At 39.6% G+C, this 27,821-nt stretch overlaps 1 protein-coding gene across 3 annotated transcripts; it reads right to left on the bottom strand.

Moving 5' to 3' along the window:
* Positions 1–479: 479 nt before the first annotated feature.
* On the bottom strand, positions 480–27,821 carry Cd200r1 (CD200 receptor 1). Of its 3 annotated transcripts, none has more exons than XM_052740793.1 (7): positions 27,476–27,821; positions 5,909–5,968; positions 4,847–5,164; positions 4,482–4,733; positions 2,461–2,569; positions 1,891–1,936; positions 480–1,233 (listed from the first exon to the last, which is right to left on the bottom strand). In XM_052740793.1, the coding sequence occupies exons 1-7, from the start codon at positions 27,537–27,539 to the stop codon at positions 1,090–1,092; spliced, it is 993 nt and encodes a 330-aa protein (XP_052596753.1). In that variant the 5' UTR covers positions 27,540–27,821; the 3' UTR covers positions 480–1,089. The 3 variants fall into 3 exon arrangements, with proteins under 3 accessions (XP_052596753.1, XP_052596754.1, XP_052596755.1); XM_052740794.1 differs by having other exon boundaries at positions 4,485–4,733; XM_052740795.1 differs by lacking the exon at positions 5,909–5,968.

Genomic DNA, 27,821 nt, shown 5'->3' with positions numbered 1-27,821 from the left:
GATAAATGTATCAGAATAGAATGTTAAAATGCACAGATCATCACATCTGTAAAACTGTCATGCACGAGATGTCAGCACTTCTGTATTGATACAAGGAGTTGAAAATACTGTCTCTCAAATGCTGTCTCTCTCTTGCAGACCTAACAAAGACATGATTCCAGTTTCATTAAATAATAGAGTTAATATCATAATCTTAAGACTTATCCCCCAACTGGTTAATTAAAACTGAAAAAATAGAAACTGTGGAAGTGAGAAAGTTAAGGAAACAAGAATCAGAATATGGAGAAAGGCACATTCAAACATAATTTGAGGGAATGTAAATTGACACAATTTGACTGATCTATTAATAATAAAAACACATTCCAACTGGCAGAACCATTACTCTCAAAAAATTATCTCACTATGTGCTCAAAGAATGCAGAGATTATCCATAAAAAACATTCTACTTGGTATTGTTTAATACCACACACAAAACAAAATCTAAATGCCCATCCAAGGGCCATGATTTATTAAATTACAATATAATCATACAGTGGAATTTTACATAGACATTAAAAAGAATGAGGTAGTTTTGCTTATGCTGTTATAAAAACGTTTCCAAGACTCACATTATTAACTTTTGTAGGTCCAGCATTCCAGTATGTTTTGACAAGGAGCGGTCTTGACAAGGTGATGTGTGCATGTATACACATATGTAAATAAACATAAATGCATACATATACCATAGGTATGTCATATACAGAGAAAAATTTTTGGAAGAATTCATGAGAAACTCTTTAGTAATGATTGTTCCTTCCACATTATTTCTTGAGGAAACTCAGTTTTCATCATACTATATTGCACAATGTGATATTGTATAATAACCTTGTGCTTTCTTTGTAATAATTACATCAGTTCTTCAAAGAACTAACTGGTAGCAGCAAAGATTCCAAACCTCCAATCATAGAAGAATACAAATGCAAATCCATTAGAACATTTGTGCTTTCTAAGAACTTTTGAAGAGCAAGTTTCCAAGTAATCCTTCCATTGTAGAATTTTAAGGAAAGCAAAGCAGTAATTATGGTGTCTCTTGATTCATTTTTCTTGGTTCTAGATTCCAGTGGCTGATAAAGCAAGCCAGTCCGTGCCATTGACTTCACCTTGTGGCATCGAGCATGCCTCCTCCACCTTGGTCACAGTATCATAGAGTGGATTGCTCTTCTCCGTGTAGCTAGCGTAAGGCTGCATGTCATCCTTGGGAAAAGCTCAACGTCAAAATCCGTTCAAAAGAGCCAGAAATTATTACCCAAATTACCCATTTTTCTACCATATTAGCATCTACTAGCAATGCTTATGCGTGTGTCTCTGACTTACATGAACAGAAGAACAAGGCTTCCTTCTAATAGTCTATCAAAAACATTGGTTGATTATTTACATTTTGGGTGACATGACCGTTGGGTGAAGGTAGAAATGTAGAGGGATGTGGTGATGTGAGAAGTACTTCGAATGGATGAATCAAAGACAATAGGAAGTTGGTTTTGGAGACTAAGGGGCAGGCTGCTTTAAGTTTCGATAAGAGAAAAATGATGGTGGTACTGAAAAGGGGAAGTCGAGAATTAGACACAAGTTCCTGGAGAAGGAAACACCCACTTGATTTCCCCAGCGATTGCAGTCCAAATAGGGCAAAAGTGACGAAGACACAATTTATCAGATGAAAAGGTGTATTTGAGTAGCATATACATAGTATTTGATGGGTAATTAGGGAACTAAGTGTGTCTGACTACCAACAGTGTAAAATCAGCATTGTTTTGTTCAACTAGAACATGAATATTAACGCAAATTACAGATTATGTTGCTAGATTTCAGACCATGCGGCTTTAAAGTTTACAAATATCCTTTAATTTATCTTACCTCCTCAACAACTGTAGAAGCTCCTGGTCTTGTCCATTTACATTTTCTAAAAAATAACATAAAAATCTGGAGTGAATGCAGGCAGCGTCGTTGTTCAGGATAAACAGTTGTAGTATCGAAATGCTCTGATAACTATTATGTAAGTCTCAGTAAATCAAAAATGAACTACCAGAAATGAATGGAATACACTGATTTGCAGTTACTAATAACAAATAAGAAAATTCTGGCTCTTAGGTAGAAAAGCAAAATCTTGAGATAGGAGCTTCATGCAATAAAATATATGTGACTCAATCTCTTTGTTACATGAAAATAATTATTGTAGTTATTTTCTCAAATTAAAAAAAAATAGCATGCCCAGCTTCTCAGCCCTTACTGACTTAATTCATGGTGCTTTCACACCTGAGCAACTCATTAAACACTGTCACCAAGGAAAGTGTCCCAGCCTAACACTTCATGCATCCCTTTTGCTTATGAGAACATGGTTGTTATTCCCCAGTGGACCCGTCAGCCCCACATTTCTCAGCCTTTACTAGTCCAATGAGATTGAAGAAAAAAATTGTCAGTTAATACCTGAAGCCACTGATTTTCAAAAGCCAAATGCATCCTGTGATGATCAAAACAATAATAATAATAGTACATGGGATGACGTACGGAATATAAGATCGTAATGCTTTGTCACCTGTAATGACAGACAGGAAATGTTATGGTTCAAAGGTAATAAGTCCCGATAGTAGGATATTTTTCATTGATGAAATGGAGGACTTCATGTCTGGTACTGAAACATGCTCAAAAGCAGGTGGTCAGGAAGATCATGAGCCCTGGGGTGAGGGAGAGCCTACTGTTGCTTTGCTAAATGGACATGGTGTTCCGCTGTCTTCTAAATATTTATTTTATACTCAGAGATTGATGCTGCTTTTGATCTTGGTCATAGAAACTTCTGTTTGCAATGGGTAATGGTTAATGCAGGGACCCCTAACTGCTCAAGGTTCTGAGAATAAGCCATTGTTAAATGGAATGTTCAGTCCCAAACACTGTATTTCCATCACTGCATACTAGGTTCAGGGAGCATAGAGGAAGAGGGGCAGAAAGAAGGTAAGAGCCAGAGGATGGGAGGGAGTGCTGCAAAACATTATCCTCCAGGCGTAAAATGGGTGTTGAACTCTTGTACATGTAGCAGCAGTGGCTACATGTACAAGAGCTGTATGAGACTGAACTCTTTAACATTCCACCACTGATAAGAGAAGGGTCATAAGTTGTTCAACAACATAATTCCCCATCCACCCTCATGCAAGCAACCTGAATTAACATAATGTGCCACACACACCAAAAGAAAAAATGAAAGAAGTAGAAAGGAGCATGCTGGGAAAGGAGGTTCAATAGAAGGAGATAAGAAGGGGTAATGGGAGGAATATGAACAAAGTAATATTCACACATACATACATGCATATATATCATAAAATAATAAATTTTAAGATGAAAAACTTTAAGATGTGTTTCATAATTTTCAGAGACAAAATAAAAGTCAATCCCTTTATTGATTCAAAAAGGGAAAAAATAAGAGATGTCTTTAAGGGAAAAAATGATGTAGGACATTCTTCTGTTACTTGCTGTCTTTGCGGTATACTAAGCCACCCTGTTTCTTCAGAAAGAAAAAGGAAAGGCCTGACTGGCAGATTACCCAGTAAGTCAGAACATTTTGAATAATATTCACATTTATACAGCTGTGAATGACAAGCCATGGTGTGCAAAGACTTTGCTCCTGTCATATTGTATTCTGCAACTCAATAGAAAGCAGGGGAGGTTCTCATTTTTATCATTGTATCACGAACTTCAAATGTTTACATAATTTACAATTAATACTGGCTTCAGAAGACAAGATGAAATGAGCAGGGAAACCTGGCTCTCACTTTGGATAACTGCAAGAAACAGGGAGATCAGGAAGAGAAGAAACACCATGAACATTAGTGTATTGTATCACTAATCTGAGCATTAAAGTCTACACATCACAGAAGTATGAAAATATTTTATGGTGAACCTAATAACAGGGCATTTAGGGAAGTACAGACAAGAAGTACTTAGTACTGGCAATTCTTCCCACTTGATGCAAAGTTACAAAATAATTCTCCCGCACAACAATGCATTTCCTAGCTGTAGAGCAATGTCCAAGTGAGCCGCTCAAATTGTCTTCCCTGTGTTGGGTTATTCATTATCTACTACTTGAAGAATAAGTGAAATAACAGTTCCCTCTCAAGAAAGAAACAGCTCCTCTGTAATCCCAGCACTCAGGCAGCAGACAAAGTAGATCATGAACTTAAGGCCAGTCTTGGCTACAAAGGTAGATCTGATCTAATCTCAGAAGAAGAAAGTGATAAAGAGTAAAAAAGAAACAGAGGTAGATGGACCTGTGGATAGCTCAGGTGGTAAAAGCATTTGCTGTCAAGCCTGAGGACCAAAGTTCCATTCCATATGGTAGAAGGACAAGTTGTCCTCTGGCCTCTATGTACTTTCTATGGCACATGCACAAACACAATCAATCAATCAATCAATCAATCAATCAATAAAGGCAAAAAATTAAAGAGGTGGGTACTCACTACCTCCGATCAGTTCTATGGACAGAGTCTGGTTGCCGGTCAAATGGGAGACAAAGCAGAACACAGCAGACACATTGCTCTGATCCCACTGGCATGTGCTCCTGACAGTCACGGTGCCATTGCTGTGTGATTCATTCATAGTTTTGCAGTCCCCATCTGGAGTCCAGGAGATCTGAGCAGCCGGCTTGCCTGCAGTTGCCTCACAAACTGCAGTTCTGCTTTTCCCTGGAGACAGGGTTACTTCAGGGGGGACTGTGGCGAAAGAAGGGAAAAAAGATTCAGCCTCCTCACAGATTACAAAGTCATTTGTTTCTATCTAAAATCTGGTGACCTGAAATACCACAATGTGTGACATTGTTGCTTACCTAGAACTTGCAGGTCACGTCTCTCTTGGAAATGCCCATCAGATGTTGCTATCTGACATGAATAATGCCCATCATGATCGAGGGCCACTGCACTGATCTGAAGATCAGGACTCTGGTCAGGTGTGGAGTCCCAGGTGATTCTCCTGTCTGTACAGTTGGTTTCATTGGTCTCCTTGGTTTCTACTCTGTAGGATATTCTGCAGGAAGGCTGGTTTCTTAGGATTATTTCCCATGTTATTAGTACTGCTTTTGTCAGTGAAACATCAGGGCAGCAGAGCAGAGCCTTTGTACCCATCTGCACAGACACTATAGTATTAACTGGACACACACACACAGAGAGAAGGAGAGAAGAAAACCTGTGTTAATCCGTCCACAGCAGCATGTATGAAGTTACACTAGAGCATTGCTTGGCTAATGAGTGTATTCCAGAAATATCCGATTTTTCTCACATTTCTAGTTTCTGTATGTTCACTCTATCAGAATTAAATACATCACTCACCTTCTAAAGTAAAAATAATTCAAGGCCTATGGACCACATATGTTTTGCACAATAAAACCTCATACTGTCTGTACACTGACTTAAAGAGTCCATGATGGATACAAGTTTGCTGAGTGATGATTACTCAAAAAATTATCTGTTACAATCACCTGTGACAAAAGAGTCAATAATGTCACCACTTTAACAGGAGCAGAAATCTCTATGAATAAGCCTTGCTTCTGATAAACATTGAATTAAGTATCTCAACTATCCTGTTTCTATGTCACTTGCCTCTTTGGGGTCCTCAAGTCCTCACAAGTCACATATATAAAGGCCATCTAATTAGATGATGAAGGGCTCTTCAACACAGACCTGGGAGGGTGCTAATCCCATAGTGTTTTTACTCTAAGACAACTAAGGTTTAGAGGCAATCGCTCAGAGCCCCTCATACCATAACCTTCACATCACCAGATCCTTCCACTCCTCCTGAATCTGTCCAGCAGCCAAAGCATTAGTTGCTGTTTCTAAGGAAGTTCAACTCTCCATTCCCACAGTGTTGTTCACAAGATAAAGAAGAGTAGTACCTTCTGGCAAAGGTGATGGACTATTCTGTGCCGTTTGATTCCCATTTATACAACTTGACTCTAGAAAATATTTAAATAAGAGTGCTTAAATATTTAGATGATTTTAAGATAATAATCCAAGTTTTATCATCACTGATATGTAAACATCTTGAAAATAACATTTACAAGATATTAATCTATTATTTCCCACTTACGAGTGACCTTATTTTGTCAAACAGTTTGTAGGGTAGCCCTGCCTTTCTTCTTCCAGCCCCTTAGCAGGTTCAGTGTAGGCATAACACATAAACTGACTTGATTAAACTCTTTTCTCCAGATACCATACCCCTATTTAAAGACATTTGGTCCAGTAATGAACACTTCACACAGATGAAGAAACAGAGATACTCTCAAGAACTGAAGAAACAGAAGCACAAAGAGTTCATCCTCTCTCTTTCTTCCTACTCTCTACCTTGAGAATCATCAATGGAAGTGAAGCAGAACAGAGGTAGGAACAGGGTATGTGTCCTTTCCTCTGTTTACTTTCTTGTTATACAGTTCCTGGAACCTATTTGTATTCCTTCCTTGAGTTCTGTAGAATTTCTCACAATTATAGTAGTCCCAAGCCAGGCATGCCCACACAGAGTAGGAAGCAGGAGAATCATGAATATCAGAGCAGCTGGCCATAAAGTGAATTTTGAGGATAAATTCACATAAAAGGTTACAAAGAAAAATAAGCCTGTCATTTGCTGGAAAATGAATGGAACTAGAAGGCCTGCTATTAAGCGGAATAATCCAGGTACAGCAAGATAAGTAACACATGTTGCTGCATGTGAAAGCAGAATACAACCCACAGACCTAACAGAAGTGGATTACAGTGGACTGGAAAGGAAAGGGTGCTGGGAAAGGGGAGTGGATGAAGATCTGAGAAGAAATTTCTTCTTTCTTTCCTTTCTTCGGAATAGAGGACATAGGTATAAACCACAATACTACATTCACCTGATTTTTTTAATTGAAAGTAGGATTTTTTTCACAAAATAGATTCTAATTGTGGTTTTCCCTCCCCCAACTCCCCCTAGATCCTCCCACCTACCCAAATCTGCACCCTTTTCTGCTCTCTCTCATTAGAAAATAAACAGCAGCCATCTAAAATTAATGATTGTAATAAAGTAAGATAAAATAAAAACAAACAGATCAGAACAGGACAAAACAAACAAACAGAGGGGGAAGAGCCAAAGAGAAAACACAAGAAACACATGCAGACACAGAGACATACACATTTGCACACACAGAAATTCCATAAAAACACAAAGACAGAAACTGTAATATATAAACAAAAGACCTGTAAGGGGGAAAATGCCCAGGCAAAGCATTATGACACACACACAAAAAAAAAAAAAACCTCCAAAAATACCATTGAGTTCATTTTGTGTTGGCCATCTACTGCTGGGCATGGGGCCCGCTCTTAAGTGTGGTTTGTATACCCAGTGAGATTCCATTGGAGAAAATTAAATTCTCCTTTGTGAGTGGTTATCAGTTGGAGATAGGTTCATTTCCTCTCTCAGCATTGGGACCCCATCTGGCTTAGACCTGTGCAGACTCTGTGCATGTTGCCACGGTCTCTGTGAGTTCCTATGTGTGGCAGTCCTTCTGTGTCTAGAAGGTCTTGTTTCCTTGGTGTCTTCCATCCTCACTGGCTCTTGCAATCTTTCAGCCTCCTCTTCAGCGGAGACACCTGAGCTTTGGGAGGAGGGATTTGATGGAGACATTTCATTTAGGACTGTTACTTTTTCCTGTGGTAGCATGTGGAGTACCTTCCAGTAACATGAACACTAGTCAATAGAGGTGAAGGTTCTAGGTAGGCACCAACTTGACTTCTCCATGTTCAATGAGTTACATAGACGTTGTCTTCAGCAGTACAGCCTTACCTTCAATTTGTGGAGATGAACCAATAGCCTTGGCAATACAGCCACCTGATTTTTAACAAATATGCCAAAAATACATATTGGAGGATAATACCCTTGTCAAAAAATAGTGTTGCAAAAATTAGATATCCATATGTAGATGAATGAAAGCAGACTCCAATCTCTCACCTCTTACAGGAATCAACTTCAAATGGAGCAAAGACGTTCATATGAGCTCTGAAACACTGCTGCTGTGTGGTGGTTTGAATGAAAATGGCCCCCATAGTCTCATAAGGAGTGGCACTATTAGGAGGTGTGCCCTTGTTGGAGGAAGTGTGTCATTGGGGGTGGGCTTTGAGGTTTTAAATGCTCAAGCCATGCCCCCATGTCACTCCCCCTTTCTGCAGCCCTGATGATCCAGATCTAGAACTCTCAGCTCCTTCTCCAGCATCATGTCTGCCTGCACGCTGCCATGCTTCCCACCATGATGATAATGGACTAAACCACTGAACCTGTAAACTAGCCCCAATTAAATGTTTTCCTTATTAAGAGTTGCCATGGGGGGCTGGAGAGATGGCTCAGTGGTTAAAAGCACTGGCTGCTCTTCCAGATGACCTGGGTTCAATTCCCAGAACCCACATGGCAGTTCACAACTGTTTATAACTCCAGTTCCAGGGGATCTGATACCTTCACACCAAAGTACATAAAATAAATTTAAAAAGAAAAGAGTTGCCATGGTCATGGTGTACCTTCACAGTAATAGAAATCCTAACTAAGACATACTGTTAGAGGACAAGGTAGAAGGAACATTAAAAATACAGTAATAGACAAAGACTTTAGTCACTCAGGAAATAAAGCCATCAATTGAAAAAGAGACTTTATTAAAGTAAGAAATTTCTGTACAGCAAAGGAAATATTTGAGTGAAAAGGCAGCCTACAGAATAGGAGAGACATTTTTGCTAACTGTATATCTAATGGAGGACTAACACGCAAAATACTAAAAAAAAAAAAAATTAAATGGCCCAATTAACAAATGAGTTAATGAAATGAACAGACAATTCTCAAAAAAGGAGTAAAAATAAATAATAAACATATAAAAATGTTCACTATTACTAACCATCAGAGAAATACAAATTAAAAACATTGAGATTAAATCTCGCACTACTCAGAATGATAACGGTTGAGCAAACAACTACAGAGTAGAGGCAGAAGAGGGAGAGGAAAATAATGTAATAATACTTTAAGTAAATAAAAAATAGGAATTTTAATTTAAGAAAAAAGAAAAGGAAGATAACCACACACATGCAGATAAGGATACAGAGAAAAGGGGGCCCTTATTCATTGCTGCTAAGAATGTGAATTAGCTCCCATCATAACTGCCAAAACTTGGAAAGTAACAAGATATTCTTTAGTAAACAAATAGGTAAATATATTATGTCACATTTGGAAGTGACACTATCACTCAGTGCTTGAAAGAAATTTTCAGAGATGAGGACGTAGCTCAGTGGGTAGAGAGCTTGCTTAGCCTACACAAAGCCCTGAGTTCAATCCCCAGCCCTGCATGGAACTGGACATAATAGACTCATGTAATCCTAGCAATTCGGAGGTAGAAAATGGACAACTAGAAAGTTCAAGGGCACCCTTGGCCACATTTGGAAATCCTCAGTTACTGAAAGTGGGTCATTAAAAGACGAAGGGAAATTAAATGCGCATGACTAAGTTTAAAGAAAAACCGGAAAAGCTGCACACTTATTGCTGTCACGTGGCATGGTGGGAAAAGCAAAGCTGTGGCTGGAGTGAACAATAGAGGTTAGAGGAACGGGAAAGATGAACGCACAAAGCAAAGATGATTTTAGGGCAACCAAATGACTCCTCATGATGTTGTGATCTGAGATATTGCTGTCTTACATTTGTTTAATCCCTTAGAATACACAACGTAAGGGTGAACTCTAAGGTGCAAATGTATAAATTCATGAGCTGTAATAATAATGCATCATTTTAGTGGGGACTGCAGATAACTGAGAAGACTTCTCACATTAAGAGGCAAGGGCAGGGATACAGATGTGGACAGTTTCTGTTCCTTCCACTGAATTCTTCTGTGAATCAAAAACTGCTCTTGAAAAATCTATCAACGTTTAATTTCAAAGTTACCCCCAAACAAAAATTTTGGAAACAGCAGAACAGAAAATAAACTACTGGCTGTTCATTGTTCAAAAGTGTTCTGAGCTAATCTATGCTGCAAACATCAGATGGAAAAAGTTTTAGATATGCCATGATTCTTTTTAATGATTGCATTCTTGACGTTGGTACTAAATAAACAGAAATAATTTCAGAATGGAAAATTTGTCAACACTCTTAAACACAAAAAAACATAATCTAGCATACCATAAAACAGCAGTTCTCAAGCTGTGGGTTGTTACCATCGGAAAACACATAGTTGGAATGATCTTAGGAACACCCAACCATAAATTTATTTTCATTGCTATTTTGTAACTGTAATTTTGCTCCTGAGTAATGTCTCAGTTCCTAAGGCCATCATAATTATGTGTTTTCTGGTGGTTGAGACCCACAGGTTGAGAATTGCTGCTATAAAATGTCTCCCCTCCATGTTCTAACCATGATGTTCCTGCTCATCTTACAAGATCTGACAAGATCAGGCATGTGCAGGGTGGTATGACAATAGAAAATACTCTATTAACATTAGCTGCATATAAAGCAGTTTGATAGTCTAAAGTCCAAACACTATCTAAGCATCAAGCACTAACTTGTTATGACTATCATTAAAGGATGGGGCATCAACTAAAATGTGACCGAGCTTGCTCGTTAGCTGCAGTAGAGAATCCCTTAGGTCTTTGGTGACACAAGACCTTTCATTGCTGAACTTGCGTGTTTTGAAAAAGAGGTGCAGGATGGTAATGTGCATAAATGAATCCATTCATTTAGCAACACCCTTTTTCCTATGTTCTTTGGGCCATTTCAGATTGCTATTGCTAATGCTAATAAATATATAAATGACCACAGCCAAGCAGTTTGCCCTACCACAAACTTTTGACTTGGTCTTCATTTGACATCTCTGCTCCCCTTCCCTCTCTCCTGTTTATATCCAACAACTCAGTAGTTCTTCTTTTGGGATCACAGTATTTAGTGCATCCCAGTGTGAAAATGCTCTTAATTATCTGTTAAAGGATTTCCAATGCGATTGTAATGTGCTGATTGAATATTAATATGGAACAGCAAAAGAGGATTTTCCTTTGTTCAAAGCATAGCCTATAGACCGCTTACAATTTACCATTTTGTGAGATAAGCTCTTAGTGGGAGTTGCATTGCCAGTGTCCATACTTTAGGTAGAAATTGTTGAAAAAAAATAAAAAGACCATTAAAATTTTTTAATTAATAAATATTCCTTCTCCCCAAGACTTTAAGATCGAGGAGATTAAACAGCTGTATCAACAGTACAATGTAAAGTTTCTGTGTGATGATAAAAGCATGCTGTGGTGTTCAGAAGTTGAGTATGTTTTTGGACAGGAGTACTATGAGGACAAGAGAATGGAGAAGCTTCCCGATCATAGACAGAATTTGAGCTGGACCTTAGGATGTGGAACTTCTAAGAAAAGAGAATTGTAAAGAAAAATAATAACATTTAAAGGAAGCATGAAACAGAAGGATATTTTAAAGAGATACAGATAATCAGCATTGCCAAAAATCACATGGATAATTTGGGTTGAATCTGGAAACTGACAGTTTTAATTCTAAATATAAATGGATATAGGTAGGTTAAGGAGGCAGATTGAAGATGTCATGCAAGATACTTATCTTTAATTAAAATTTTAGTTAGCATAAAAATTAGGTTTCATTATAGCATTTTTATAGATATGTTTCATTATAGACCTTTCTCTGCACCACCACCACCACCCACATTGTCTTGCCCATCCCTACTTCCTACATCTTGCTGGACCTCTCCAAATAGTCTCCCTTCTGCTTTCCTGTCAAATACACATATCTAATCACATGTATGTGTGTTTAAATATAAATACTGCATTTGAGAACAAATTTGTGATCTTTGTCTTTATTTCCCCAAATACCTTGATTTGACTCCTCACCTCCAGCCCTCTCCCTTTGGTCCTCTTTGTCCACATATCTATGCATATAATATAAATCTAGAGTCTGCATAAGAAAGAAGCATGGGATGTTTATCTTCTACAGTCTACCTTGTTCCATTAACATGATACCAAGTATCATGTGCTTAGACGCCATACATGTGTCACATTTTCTTTATCTATTCTTCTATATCTAGGCTATGGTAAAGAATGTAGCAATAAACATGGATATGCAAACATCTGTGTGGTATACTGACTTAGATTCCTTTAGGTGTAGACCCTGGAGTGGTATAGCAAAAGAATATGATAATTCTATGTTTAGTTTTTGAGGATACTCAATATAGATCTCCACAGTGGTTACATCAGCAGTGTATGAGGGTTCCCCTTCTCCACATCCTCACCAGCATCTGCTGCCCTTTATTTTTTCATGATACCCATTTTTATTACAGTCAGATGAATTGTGAGGTACTTTTAATTTGTGTTTCCCTGGCGGCTAAGATTATTGAAAGGCTTTTCATATATGTGTTGTTCATTTACACTTCTTTTGTGAACCACCTGTCCAATGTGTGTGTTTATTGGCAAGATGACCTCTTCAATTTCTTTGTTTCGTTTTCATTCTCAAGATCTTTCCTCTCTATGGCTAGAGAGCTGGCTCAGTAGTTAAGATCACTTGTTGGAATGGACTAGAGTTCAGTTCAATGACTCACATCACAGCTCCAGGGGATCCAATGCCCTCTTCTCGCCTCCCTAAGCATCTATCTGCACACATGTGCTCGCATGTGTGTGTGCGCGCGCGCGCACGCACACACACACACACACACACACACACACACAGTTTTTTTTTAAGTTTCTTTCTTGGTCTCCTGCTTTTGAGACCATTGGAAATGGGGATTCCCCCCCCAAAAAAATTCCTTTCTCAACAAGTTATTATAGTTATGTAGAAAGCTGCTGCCTTCCATGGGTTGATTTTGTTTCTTGCTGCTATGCTGGAATTACCAGATCCGAAAGGTTTCTCGTTGAGTCTTTAGAGTCTTTTAAGTATAAGATCCTATCGTTTGAAAATAGGGATAATTTAACTTTTTCCCTCTTTATTTCTTTCTCTTGTGTTATTGCTGTAGCTAAAGACTTTGAACTCTGTATTGAATATGAGTGGAGAAAGTAGACACTTTTGTCATTTCTGATTTTTAAGAAAATGCTTTCATTTTTCCCCATTTACTGTAATGTTTGCTATAGATCTTTCATGAATAGGCTTTATTCTATCAAAGTAGGCTCTATTCTAAGTTTCTTCAGAGGTTTTATCATAAAGGGATTTTAAACTTTGTCCAAGATCTTTACTGAATAACTGAGATACCCATATGATTTTTGTCCTTGAGTCATTATGTGTTGTATATATTTATTGACGTGAATGTTGAACCATCCTTACATCACTTGAATGGAATGGATTTGGTCATGGTATATGATCATTTTAATGTACTCTTTAATTCAGTCTGCAAGTATGCAAAATGATTTATTCCGATATAAATTGGTAAATATTCTACAGTGACAAAAATATGTTGGTAGTAACTAGTAGGAGGGGCAGGGATGGACTTCAGAGATAGATGAAGAAGATTTTGGAAATCATGTAAATGTTTGTTTCATCTTCTTGATGGTGATCATTTACAAGTGTGTACACCTGACAAAACTCATCAAGCTATACATTTTACATTATGAAGCTGAAAGAGTTATTCAAAGTTGTATCAGAAGCATCAGGTTTTACATGACCCAACTATCTGCTGTCTCCAAGTAATATACACAGCTAAGAAAGACATTCATAAACTGAGAGTCAAAAGTTGGAGCTCCAACTACCAAACGAACAGAAGCAGCAAACGAGCGGGCACAGCAATTTTTATGTTTGATAAAATAGACTTCAGACCAAAACCACTCAGAAGAGATACAGAGGGCCATTACATACTGACAAAGGGAACACTTCATCAAGAGAACGTAATTGCTATATAGCACAGACTATCGGAACCCCAACCACATTAAAACAAACACTACATGCCATAAAAATACTACACAGATCTGGACACAATGATAATGGGAGACATTAACATCTTAATCTCACATCAAAATAAGTCTTTCAAATAAAAACCCAGCAAAGAAACCTCAGAGCCAAGTTACACCAAAGGTCAACTGGACTTAGATATTTCACCAAACATTCCACCCTAACAAATATGGACAAACAGATAGAGACAACACTGTCTCTAATATTGGTCACTATAAGCTACAAAGTAAGTCTTAGTAAGTGCAAAAGATGAAATAATTCTCTTTTCAATATAGCGGTCAATATTGTGTTGTCCTAACTAGAACAACACAAGAGAAAGAACTATCCCTACTTGCAGAAGGTATGAGTCCATATTTACTTGTTCTGTTTGGGGGCTCCTAGCAGTGGGATCAGGACCTGTCCCTGGCACTTGAGCTGCCTTTTGAGAATCTGTTCCCCATGCTGGGTTGCCTTGCCCAGCCTTGCTGCAGGGGGAGGAGCTTGGTCCTGCCTCAACTTGATGTGCCATGCTTTGGTGACTCCCATAGGAGGCCCGCCCCTTTCTGAATGGAGGAATGGATGGGAGTGGGTAGATGAGAGGTGAAGGGAGGGAATAGGAGAGGAGGGGGAAACTGTGGTAGGTATGTAAAATAAACGGAAAAAAATTAATAAAGAAAGAAAAGAAAAAAACAAACTTTGTTCAGCTGTATGGAAAAATGGAATTCACAGGAAAATGGATGTAACTAAAAAAATAATATATTAAGCAAGGTAACGCAGGTTCAGTAAAACAAATGCCATATGATGTCTCTCATATATGGATCCTAGCATCTAGCTATTAAATGTATGTCCAGGTGGGAGTAAATATGGGTAAAGGCCAGGAAACTAGGAAGGAGTCAGTCAGACTTGGGGGAGGGCAGGGCTTTAGGAAGGGGGGGGGGAAGACAATAGAACGAAGTAGGAGAGGGACCAGTAAGTGGGGTGCAGGTATCAAACCAAAATGGAATACATATAAAAATCCCATCTGGAGACTTGATATTCTGAAAGCTAATTTTAAAAATAAAACATTGTTTAAAAAAAGAAAGAAAGAAAAGAAACGCCAAGTTTTAACGCATCTACCATCACCAGCACATATCAAAGACCTTGGTTCTGAATGAAAGCAGTATTCAAATACTTTTCCACCAAAGTCAAAATCGGCACAGGAGAATGCTTTTTGGTTTTACTGTTAGCGAAACCTCTTAGTAACTTAGTAAGCAGAAGTTTCCTTTCCCAAATCATCTTTGTCATACATATGCCTGAGCAAGCAAATACCGCCCACACGGGCGGGACACGTCGCTTAGGCATGACTGTGCAAACCCGGAGAAGCTTCCTCAGTGACAGAACAGGGCTCTCAGAGACAACACATGACTTCCTGGCGAGATTAAACAATTGTCATCTGTTGCAAAATGCTGCGTTTTGAGTGCACACTCAAAAAAAAAGAAAGAAAGAAAGAAAGAAACACTGGAGGGAGGCATTTCTGAAACGCCAGCATTAACAGTTCCTGGTTCGGGAGCCACTATTAGCTCAAATCGAGCATAGAGTGCGTGCGTGCGCCATAGTGAAGCAGCTAACGCTGCTGTTAATAGTCACTTATTATTACTAATGCATAAAAATGAGAAACAAAAAGTTAAGATTTTTCTCCCTTTTCATTCATTTGCAGGTCTTTTGGAGGAAATGCAAACTTATGGTTAAAGGTCTGATAAGTGAACTTTGTATCAAAACTTTGAAATCAGGTCCAAACTGTAGGTTTTTAAACATGAAGCTCCGAGTTCACAACTGTATCGCCACCAAAAAAAAACCCAAAAAATCAAGTATAAAGTAGTTTTGTTTCCACATTTCTACAGATATTTCAATATGGGTACTGAGCTACATAAAACTCATTCTTATTGCTTATCATAAACGTCAGGACCTGTCATGTGCATTGTTATTTAACACATGAAAGACACATCAGAATCTGTGGAAATACCTAAGGAAAACAAAGTAAAAGTATTTGTCTTCATTTGTCACTCTTAAATCTCAAACTTCGTAACTGTTCTAATACACTCGGGGCTGAGTCTTTGGAGGAGAAGCAGGAAGCCATTTCTAATGGCTAGAGAATATGAACAATGGGGGTTTTACTTCTTCCTTTTCCTCTAAATGTTTTATATAATGAGGTAAATTATGGTGCATTGCTTTTCCCTCTGACAAATACATACAGTGCTGTTTATTTGTTTTACAAACTATGTATAAGTAGACTATAAAAGCACATTGTAAACTGAGGTGGTAAATCCATTGTAATCATGGATCCATTTCTCCTGAAGATTCAAGGTTTCATTTTATCTTATTTATTCATTTCTTTTCAGACAGGGTCTGTCTATGTAGTCCTGGCTGGCCTGGAGCTTGTTACATAGACCAGGCTGGTCTTGAACTCACATAGATCCACTTACCTCTGATTCCCAAGTACTGGGATTAAAGGTGTTTGCCAATATGCCAGGCTTGAGGTTTTATTTTAAATGAATGCAGCTTTGTGACTCATATCGTCATCATAAAAGATTCAGAAATTCAGATAGCATTGGTAGACCTTTATTTAGCTCAACTGCAAGGTGACTTTTGCAACCCACAAGGACAATAAGGTCACTACAGTGTGGAAAATTCCCAGCTCCAGTAAAGGTCAAACATGGCAACTTTAATTGTGACTTGGTGGATGTTTTTCTACATTTTATAAGCTGCATGTTGTAGCTGTAGGTTAGAAAAGTGTCATTTTTTTTCAAGGTATTTTTGAGTTATAGATGGAATGAGATTAAAGCTCGTTGAATTGTGGGATTAAATTGCCTATTTCTCAGAGGTTCTGAGACTAAAATTATCATCATTCAAATGACCTCACTGTATTCTACTCTAAGGCAGTGGTTTTCACTGTGTGGTATGGAGACAGGTGGAAGTCTGTGATAGCTAACCTGAAGATCCAGGAACACCACATGCATACATACACACACACACACACACACACACACACACACACACACAATGCATACATGCATATACACAGGTACATATACCACATAAATATAAAAAAACTTTAATAAGGATTACTCTCATCTTTCATATGAAAATAAAATAAATCAAAGGTTTAAACATAAAGAACAAAAACAGTTTTTAAAAAATGGGCAATTCTGTTTTATTTTGTTTTGTTTTGTTTGAGTCTTGAACAGCATACATGATGAGTAGGACCTTACTTTGCTAGGCCTAAGGGGTTTCCTGGAATGCAGAAATTTTAGTGCTCAAACCAGAAGGAAAAAAAAAAAAAAAGAGTTCCAGGTAAACTGAGATGGTTCGTTTGCACTGAGCAACTGAAAGCAATTATGAAACGGAATGTTCAATATTTCTGTTACAAACAACACAAAAAAAAGCAAAAGACGTATTACTACTGAGAGCAGGGCATGTATGTGACGATGAGTAGACCGTAGACTATTCTGCACAGGGAATAATCACCTCAAAAGAGTTACTGCTGTTAGAGCAGACGCTGGAGGGAGTCTGCAGTGGTCTGCTTCTTAACTCCCTCAGGTCCTTGATATAGAATGAGCCCTTCACGTTTGTGCCCGTCATATATCGTACAGTGTAGTATAAGTTAACATAGAAGAAAGTTAAAATAATTGCAAATTAAAAGTACAAATGTGTATGTTTTAGTTTTAATAGTTTAAGCATAATTGGCTTAAATTGTGGACCTAGGAATTGGTTTCATTTTCTTAGACTTTATGAAACTATCTTTTCTTATGAAAGATACCAACCTAGCAGCAGACAACATTCTATTTAGGTGTTAAATAACAAAATCTGGACAGAAGCCCAAAGTTCTAGTGAAAACAGAGAAGACATCAAAATCCGAGTCAGAATACCAACCAATATATTAAGTCTTCATTTCTTATCCCTGTAATCTTACACGGGTTTCTGAGAATCTCAGTTGCTTAATTACACATGTGAGAACAGAGGGTCTGACATTATGAGTGGAACTTACATTCCTACAGGCAAGGGTGATTCATTCCATTATTTGTGAGCGGTATTAAGAGGGATAGATAGCTAGGCATGTGGAAGAAATAAGATCAGGTTCCTATCTCACTCCTCAGACAAAAAGAAAGGAAATATTTAAATATAAAACAAAACAAAAGCCCTGGGAGAAAACATGGGTAGTTTGGGGTTTTTCACCTTGAACAGGGTGGAGGATGGGTAAGATAATATGCTGCTGGAGCTGTAGGGCTTCCTGGGATGTGAGAGTTCAAGTACTGAAACCAGGAAGAAAGTTCCAGGTAAAATGTGACAGTTGACTTTACCCAGAAACTTTTCTAACTATAGAAACTGAAACTAGAAACAAAAATGCTAAAATATTTAACTCTAGGACTTAAATCCTTCACATGGAAAAAAAAAAAACCACTAAAAGATTACCAGGCAAAATTCTTTTTTTTTTTTTTTTTTTTTTTTTTTTTTTGGTTTTTCGAGACAGGGTTTCTCTGTGTAGCTTTGCGCCTTTCCTGGAACTCACTCGGTAGTCCAGGCTGGCCTCGAACTCACAGAGATCCGCCTGGCTCTGCCTCCCGAGTGCTGGGATTAAAGGCGTGCACCACCACCGCCCGGCCCCAGGCAAAATTCTAAAGACTGTTCACAACATTGATTTTGGTCATCAAAGGCCAATTTTCCTTAGAAAATATCAGAAAGTATACAATCAATTTGGGAAAAAAATGGAAAAGCTGAATGAAGGAAAACTGGACAACAGACATGAATATCTTGACAAAAGATTAAACAGCATCTTGGAAGTGTCATAGCTAGCGACTCCGATCCTACTGATCAAATGGGATTCAGAGATCAAATAAAACACCCAGATGGTTTATAAAACGAAGACATGAAGAAACAGCTTACAAAAACAAAACTTAGGACACAAGAATTCAAACAACAAATTCAATGGGTAGGTAAAATTTAGAAAGCAAACAATAATTATGGTAAGTAATAAACCTTATTCCACAGTAAAGTAATTATCTGTGTCAGTAACTTGTGCCAAGTGCTAATAAAAGCCGTCTTGAAGGGAAAAGAAAAAGAAAAAAGAAACAAAAAGCTCTTATCTCTCAAAAAACTGAAAATGGCCAAAAAGTCAATCTGTAGAGAGCTAACTGAATGGCACGAAACAATGTATTTGAGAACCATGAAAGAATCATTTTAAATGTTTATGAATACAAACTATGCCAAAAACTTCAGTTACGTTGTGGGACCTAATGCTCCCAGCAACTCTCGACACTAGACTAAGGAATAGGCAGCTAACTTAAAGTTTCAAAATTACGATGTGAAGGGTGACAACTGAGAGCTAGTTGAAGCCCATAAACTGCCACATGTCTGTCGGTGGTATGGAAATTAGAGAAAAGGTCAAACCCAGACCTTTAAAACCTGTATACCTGGGGCTCTGTTGAAGGCTGTGAGCTTGGCAGAAACAGTGCAGCGAAACAGAAACAAAAGCACAGTGGCATGAAATCCAGAAGAAGAAAGATCTCCTGACATGAAGGATGTAAATCAAGTTAAAATGCAGAAAATCTTGAAGTCAGAACTTTACAACTTGGCAGCAAGAATGTCAGTGACGGCCCTGAAGACCATATAAGGAAAAGATCATATAAGGAAACCATCTTAGTAAAGAGGTTGGAGCAGAATCCAGCCTGAAAGGGCCTAGAGAGCAGAGCCGACTGAGTCAACACAATGGAGGCTTAAACTCTCAAGGAGTCTGCCCTAGACAAGATGGAAGCCAAGAGACCGTGACCTTGTTACCTGTTCATCTCAAACTTGGGAAAGAGATAGAGCAATTCCCTGGTGCTTGAGGACCGAGGACGTGTCTGAAAACAGAGGAAGACAAAGTGTGCTTGTAGATGGAAAGAGTAGAAAAGAGTGAAGAAAGGTAACTGGGAAAGCAGGATCCTAGATGTACTGAAGGAGTAGGAGGCAAAAAGTCAAGTGGTTTCCCTTTGGAAAGACCTAAGAGGGCATGATTACAGACACACGAGGTAGGAAGGACGTTCAAGGCAACTCCCGTTAAGTAGCTTGGTGTCCGGTGCCTGGTAGAGCTCTAGGATGAATGAAGCAAGGTCTCAGAGGCCCTACCACTGGTTAAAGTCCACATTGCAAGACGGGTGCATCGGAAATGAGCCCAATCCTCTGACTGGGGAACTAACCCAAGTAAGAAACTAACCAAGACCTGGGGCAGCACTCTTAACCCCAGCTCTATCCATCATCGTCTGCAAAGGTTCCTGAAAGCACAGATACCTGGAACTTTGAGAGCCTGAGTGTCCCTAGCAGTTTAGGCTCCATAGAAGACTCCATGTAGCACATCTGTTGTTGATGTTGTTGTTTTGTTTTGTTTTGCTCCCTTGCTTTTTTGAGACAGGGTTTCTCTGTGTAGCCCTGGCTGCCCTGGAACTTGCTCTGAAAACCAGGCTGGCCTTGAACTCAAAGATCTGCTTCCTGACTGCTGAGATTACAAGTGTGTACCACCACTGCCTGGCTCTGTGAGACACATTTAAAAAGTGCTGGATTACAATCGCCCCTGGGTAACTTGTAAGAAGGAACCAATTAAGGCTTGCTTTGGGAATAAACATAGCTAGACTTAATCATTTGGAATCTACACGTGTTTTCCACTTCAACTTTTTTGTCAACACCCCAGAAAGGTTCATAGAAGTAAATTTCCCTGCAGCATGCGATGGGGTAAGTTGGACAGGCAGTGGAATTTCATGGTAAAGTAAGAAAATGTCAAAAGAAAAAGGAAGTTACTAAATACCTTAAAATTGCATGGACACACGGAGATCAGAAAGACATTTTTACTGAGGCACCGCATTGTCTCAGATGGTGTTCTTATCATTAGCATAGTCCCAGGTTTACCACTGTTGATAGAGGAGGGGAAAAAAAAAGGTAGATTCTGCTTTCCCCTTTCTCTGCCGCCTAACTTCTAGAATGAGTGGCCGGGGCTCTCAGCATCAATTTCCCTCCCACTCGTTTCCCCAGCAGTACCAGCAATGTGGCTGCTCCCCCCACAACACACCTTCTACTCAAAAGGCAATCTCAAAGGCCACCACTGTCTTATAGTCCCCTTATATCTTCTCAGCAGTATTGATGCACCTGAGTTGCGTGGCTGGGTTTTTATACTGGGAAAGTTAGAATTAAAATGGAATTGTTTGTATTAAGGCTTAATTTTTTTAAAAAAATTGAATAAAATAAATAATGTCAGAGGATTATGACGGACAGGGATCTTGTGCTTTCTGTGTGGTAACAAGAGCTGTTGTGACGCTGAAGAACTGTGGATAAAGGCCACTGCTACCTTACACAGAAAACAAAAGACCAATGTAAAAAAACATTGACCCAACCACTATGGGCAAATGTGGACAGACCCCACTCACGTCACATCATGAATCCTTGCAGCTAGTGATGATAACTTGAACACACCCTGGGTGTCCCTCTCTTTCCACCTTTAAGAATGTCCCTTGCCTCCTTGAATACACACATAGTTAACTATGACAAGTACCGACAGGACGCTGCTGCTCCTAAATACATTTACTAATCTTTGGGTCGTCTCTCTTGGTTTGCTCTCTAAGTTAACAACACACTTGGTCACTTTCTCCTTCTGAAGCCCCTTTTGTCACCTCCACCACAACACCTACACATTTTCCCCTCTGCCTCCTTGCCTGCCTACTCAGTACCCTCTCAAGTTACCTTTGTCCTCCAGCACCTTAGTGTGGGGTATTCCTCTCAAGCTGCTCCTCTATGTTTAAAAACATTTTGTTTACTTGCTTGCTCCTTTGAGACAGCCTCTAATTATGTAGCCTAGGTTGGCCATACTGCCTTTCCCACCAACCTAAATGCTGAGATTGCAGGCATGCACCCCACCCGTAGGTCTTCACCCACTCTTATTTCTCTGATTCTCCCAGTATCCCTCCCATCTTCCAGAATTCCTGCTAAATCTCCACACCATTGATTCGCTCATTCCAACCGTAAATCAGCTCTCTCTGTATATCGTGCAGGCCCTTCCACCAGTCTGGAGTTCATCTCACAGCTCTTCCTGGCTAGCTCTACCATTCACCATATCTGTCACTTCCTCAGGGCAGCCTTCCTGACCCTCAGACAAGATCCGACTCACCAATTACATTTTTAGGCCACCCTGTATTTTCCCTACATTCTTTATGTTACTTAATTAATTGCACCAATTTGTTTAATATCTGTCTTCCCTACCAGATTCTAAGCTCCAAGAAAATAGGCTCTATAGCTGTCTTTTTTTTTAGTGCTAGGATTTAATTTAAAGCCTTATACATGGTAGAGTAATGCTCTGGCACTGAGCTACATCCCCAGCCCCTCCACATCTTTTTTCATCAAATATCATCAGTACAAAGCACATAGACAGACATATGGCAGAACACTCCCTTACTTCCTGGCTGACCAAGTGACCAAGCCTCATTTTAGCTACGACTTATTTTTCCTTAACAAGAATCTCAACCCTAATTTAGTCGCTATTGTTTCTCTCTTGAACGTCGCTGTCATTTCCAGGGTATCACACCTAAAACCAGGGGTTCCCATACACACACTCTTGCCACAGCTCTTGCCCTTCGACTGTTGGTACTGGAGAGCTGTTCCATGCCAACTTATCCACTGAAAGGTGAGGCGACAGGGTCAGCAGTTCCTTGAACGTGGCTAGTCGTCATCGGTCCACATACAAAATGAAAGATTTAGTAGAGGTGTCTTGAGTCTGAAAAGTCTGTATCGCTTAATAGTGTCATAACCACTTGTTTCATAACTGAGGAAATACTGTCTGAAAAGATTAAGTAATCCTTTATAGATGAAATTACCACAGTTAAACAGATTAAATGTGGCAAACCCCAGCAACAAGGATGAAATGTTGAAAACTGCCCTAGAAGATAGGAGATACAATTTAGAGAAATGATGTGAGTAGCAGACTGACTTCTCATTAGAGTTTTTTAGGCACTAAAAGGGGGTGGGGGAGCCAATCGCTACCCAGAATTCTACACATCTCTAGCAAATAACATGCTTTGATAATAAAAGTAAAATAAATGTCTCAAACACAAAATCATTAATAATTCTTTTCATACAAAAGAAAACTGAGAGAACTTCTCAACAGCAAAAAGAAAATGAAATTAAAAATTAAAGATATAAAATCGATTGGGTAAATAAGACCAGATAGAGACTCGGAGTTTCACGAAGGAATGAAGAATATAGGAGGTGGCAACTGTGATGTGTATCTAGAATGTGCCACCCAGAATCCCCTTCAGGGACAGCCCCTTGCTCCAGCCGAGAGCGCTGCCAGCAGACAGCCTTCAGTTTTCTGGGACTTCAAAGGGTGTTTGCTTTCCTTGCTCAAAATCAAGCCCTTCCCGGGGCAGCCCACCCAGTAACTGAATAAGGTGGAGATATAAAGACCAGCGTTCTCATCGATGTGGAATCTCTCAACGGCCAGCTAGCTCAGTAGTCCCCACCCCCACCTGCTGTGTCCGATGAGAGTGAGGGTTGAGATGCAGGAACATTCTGTACACCAAACCCCAGCTAAGTCTGACTCCAGGAAAACCTGCCACGGCATCAACAGTTAGGAGCATCAGAGATGCTTGAAGAAAATTACCTCTTTATCAACAGAAGAGCTGCCGGGTGGACCTCAATGCTGCAGCTTCTCTATGGTACTTTCTTCAAACAGAATAAGATTATGTTCCCAGAATGGAGCCTAGGTTTTCAGACGTGCAAGGCATATAAATTCAAGGTATGAAAACCTTGAAATTCTTTGTTTAGGGCTAACGCATGAATGATGTCAGTTCTTGGGGGAAATGAGCAGATTATAATCAACTCTCATAAAAATTACATGTGTTTGTGATGTTTATCATTTCTTAAAGTGCTAGACGGTGATTACTTCTTAGTGTCACACAATCCAAAGCTACATGACACCCGCTGTCTGGCTCCCTAGACCCAGTCAGGAGCTGGAAAATGGGAGTCAGTGACATCAAGGGAGAAGAGGCAAAATGGAAATGTCACTGGTAACATCTTAATGACTGCATAGATTAATGCTTCAGACGCAATATAAAACCCAATGACCACTGGATAGTTTTGTCCAGGAGCATCATCAGCTGAAATACCCCTAGTCTTTTTGAGGCGCAGTTTGCCTACAGAGAGTACCTTCATTTACCCCCATCGTGTTCCAGCCATTCTGAGCTGGCTAGCCTCCCTGTACCTAATTTCTGTCTCAACCCATTTCCCAATCTCAGAGCATTTTTTTCCTCCTAGTTAAGGCTAAGGACATAATCTGTTGGCGATACTTTCTCCTTTCCCATCTCTTCTTAGATCTTGCTCTCTGTTACAGAGAGGAAAAGAGATCCTTTTGGCCCCTCAGACCTGAATGCCAGCATTTCTGGTATTTCCTCTATCATTCGAATCTCTGTATTGGCTTAGAGGGAACATCGGCTCCATACGTGGTTCACAAATGCTGGGTTTTTCTATACTCCCCAGCATAGATAGGAATGGCTAGCATTCATGTCCTTCCTCTACAATTCCCTTCTCAGCCACCAACGTAACCCTGTTGTAAGGCCCCCTGCTAAGAAGCTCTCTGTTTCTGCTTCAAGGGGAATACTTTACTGAGTGCCACTGCCAAGCAACAGGATGCTGCCGCCACTTTATTCTCCAAAACTACTGCCTTCGATTATTGTTTCTTTTCACAAGCTAGCAGATGACCTCACTGTTAACTGTACAATATCCAGACGATCTATTTATTCATTAAAGTCCCTTGGAATGCACCCTTATTTTTTTATTATTATATGACACACTGTTCCTGCAAGCTAGGTCCCATTGTCTTACAGAACCTCCTGGCCTTTGCTCCTGTTACACATCCCTCCTCTCAATTTCTTCTCTAACTTTATCTACCTAAAGCTGTTAGCCAAGGCCCAACTCGAGACCCAACTTTCCTCATTTTTACTTTAATATTTTCTGGGGTTTTGTTTTTTGTTTTTGGTTTTCTTTTTTTTTTTTTTTTTTTTTTTTTTTTTTTTTTTTTTGGTTTTTTGGTTTTTCGAGACAGGGCTTCTCCATGTAGTTTTGGTGCCTGTCCTGGATCTCACTCTGTAGACCAGGCTGGCCTCAAACTCACAGAGATCTGCCTGGCTTTGCCTCCTGAGTGCTGGGATTAAAGGTGTGCACCAATACTGCCTGGCATATTTTCTGATTTTTAAATGTTCCTTGAGAATTTAATTTTATTTTCATCTCCCTCATTTAGATTGCTGGAAACTTTTAGCCAGTATTCTTGCATATACCACACATGCACACATGAGAGAGAGAGAGAGAGCTCTTAGCATTTTTATTTACCAGAATATTAAGCATGAACATCCAGAGAAAAACACACCTATATATCAAGCTAATCGTCAAATTTACAGCTGGCACAAAATTAAAAAAAGAAAGATAAAGCTGAAGTTAGTAAGGACAATTCATTGCTTTTCTGATGTTGCTTTTAATCTCGCTAGAGCTGGTTGTGTCTCCTCCGGTTACTACCTGCCCCCTAGTGGAAGATAAGGAAAATGAGCAAAAAATATGAAAAGGAAGAAAACACTGGAGGGGTTGGTTCCTTTTTTTTTTTTTTTTTTTTTCTTCTTCTTCTTCTTCTTCAACTCACATTGGCAAAAGCAGTAACTTCAATAAAAGGTGGAATGAAACCATAATTTGAAGATGAGAAAACTTAGAAGACAATGGGCAAAAGTAAGTGGAAAGAAATGGCATGGTCTGTATGGGCTGTGAGAGTGGAGGACAGGCAGCCACGCATGAGACGGAGAGTTTACATTCTTTTTAACTTCCCCTTTGAGGATTTTTATTAGATAAATACCACATGGTTTACAGCTTAAAGCAAATTTTTAAAATAAATAAGCAAAAGAAACACATCCTATCCTTTACCCTGATACCCTTCCCCTCTCTCCTGTGTGAACCGATCTTACATAGAGCGAGCCGGCTACTCCTGTCTGCAGCACCAGTACCAAAACCATAAAGTTTCAGCCTGGTTGATTTTCAGCCCACCGTTCTAAATGACTTCTTGGTGACCTTATCATGCCAGATCATGGGTATAAAGTAATTTGCTTGTTTGCATTCGAAACACTTGATGATTTTATGATACAAGCCTGGACTTCAGAGACTTGATGAACTTAGCGTCTCCAACCTGTGCTCAGATGCAGTTTTAAAAACTCACCCTTCAGCCTTTAAAATTCAAATTATCTGCTACGTTTTCACTTTGTTGCTTTTCTGTCTGCTTCATAACGCAACCTGACACAAACAGCTCCTTGCCTGCCTGGCTTTCCCTGTCAAACTCATCCTTCACAGATTTCAGGAGCTTTCCAGAGAAGCCCAGCTCCTGAAAGATGCAGATCTATCTTGTTCTTTTCCCGTTCAATCTATAGCCCAATATTAGCTTAGCATTTTTCAGCAGCGTTACAATGGGCGGTTCTCTTTAGTGAAAAGGGTACCGGTAATCTGCTCACTCAAGTGTTCTGTGATGCTCCTTATCACCACGGACAAATCATTTCACCTCTCTGAGCTTCAAGGTCTAGCTTTGTAAAATGGAGCTGTCTTCCATGCCTACCTCACTGGGTTGCTATGCACATCAAAGAGAAAAGATATGTGAAAATTCTCAGCAGAGAAGTGCAGAGGTAGTCCAAAGTTACTTTACATGTGCTCACCAACAAGGTTATCATGAGATAGTCTTTTTCTCAGTGATAGGCAAAAATGATATTAAAGAAATTCTGATGAGAGGGAAAAATACCATTTCTCCTTTAAATCATTAAACTATAAAATTTAGAGCTAAGTACGTTGCTCCCTGCAGCTTCTCCATCGACTAAAAGTGAAACATGAAAATGCCCTCCCACATCAACGCCCACCTCCCTTCTATAGTGAAACCAGGACACCCCCACAGTAGCCCTAGATTCTATTCAACTCCTACAGGAATGCAGACATTGAGGAGTGCACCTTCTGATTCAGAAAGTGTCTCCTGTAGCCCACACATCTTCAAGATAAATACAGACATACATCACAGATGTGCCAGCGTAACTGTATGCATAAAGCCCACAGTCACAGAAAGTGAGAGAAAGAAACAAATATTCCTAACTTACACTGTTGGCAAGGGAGACCTAGATGGGTTATGGGAAATGTCAGTCATTTAAATTTTTTTTCGAAGAGGGAGAAAATACAGAGAACCGATGTCGCTTGGATTGCTATGAATATGCCTTTAATTTATTCTGCTTTGCCCTTAAAGGGAGGGGAAGACGAGGACACAGCAGTGGAGGAAATTATAGAAACGCATATATTGTAGGACACAAAGCAAAATAAATACGACAAAGCAGAAAGCAGGGGTGATGAGACAATTCACATCTGGAGGACCCCCACCACCCCATCTCTACGGCAGCAGTTGGCTTGCTTGCGTTTGCCTGGCGAGAAGGACAAGGCTCAAAAGCAGCGCAGAGCAGGTCTCTCTCTCTCATCCCTAGTCATTCTCCCGAGGAAAATTCAGACTCACCAGCCACAAAGACCCCCCATATCAAGAGTACCGCTAGGTCAGAAGTTCTCCAAAAGCAGGACATTTCTGGTTTCTGGTGTCTGCCGCTCACTCGGTACGTTTTCTCCTCACAGGTAGGGGAGCAACAGTGACCATGGCCAGGTTCCCTCCGCTCTCCCGCTGGCTTCTGCGTGGTAGCACCTCTTAACCCATCAGCAGCGAGCGCTCCTTTCCTCTCTGCCCCTTCCTTAGTCTGATTAGTAACTTGGAAGAGAAGAAACTTCTCTGGGACTTGACACAGCAGTGGATTTCCTGTGCAATGCCCTGCAGCTTTGCAGAGGAAGCAGATTGAGTGACTTAGCTTCCA

The sequence above is a fragment of the Peromyscus californicus genome, unplaced genomic scaffold, assembly GCF_007827085.1.
Source record: "Peromyscus californicus insignis strain IS unplaced genomic scaffold, ASM782708v3 Scaffold_16__1_contigs__length_79575227, whole genome shotgun sequence".
NCBI lineage: Eukaryota > Metazoa > Chordata > Mammalia > Rodentia > Cricetidae > Peromyscus > Peromyscus californicus.
The sequence above is the reverse complement of the archived record's forward strand: the minus strand, read 5'-3'. Positions and strand labels throughout refer to the sequence as shown.

Excerpts from the sequence above, each read along its gene's own strand:
- Cd200r1 (XM_052740793.1), bottom strand. The coding sequence starts at position 27,539 with ATGTCCTGCTTTTGGAGAACTTCTGACCTAGCGGTACTCTTGATATGG. Across the intron at positions 5,969-27,475 it reads ATGGGGGGTCTTTGTGGCTG|AGTCAAGTTGTATAAATGGG; the intron begins GTGAGTCTGAAT and ends AATATTTTCTAG. Across the intron at positions 2,570-4,481 it reads CATAGAACTGATCGGAGGTA|GTGACAAAGCATTACGATCT; the intron begins GTGAGTACCCAC and ends CTGTCATTACAG.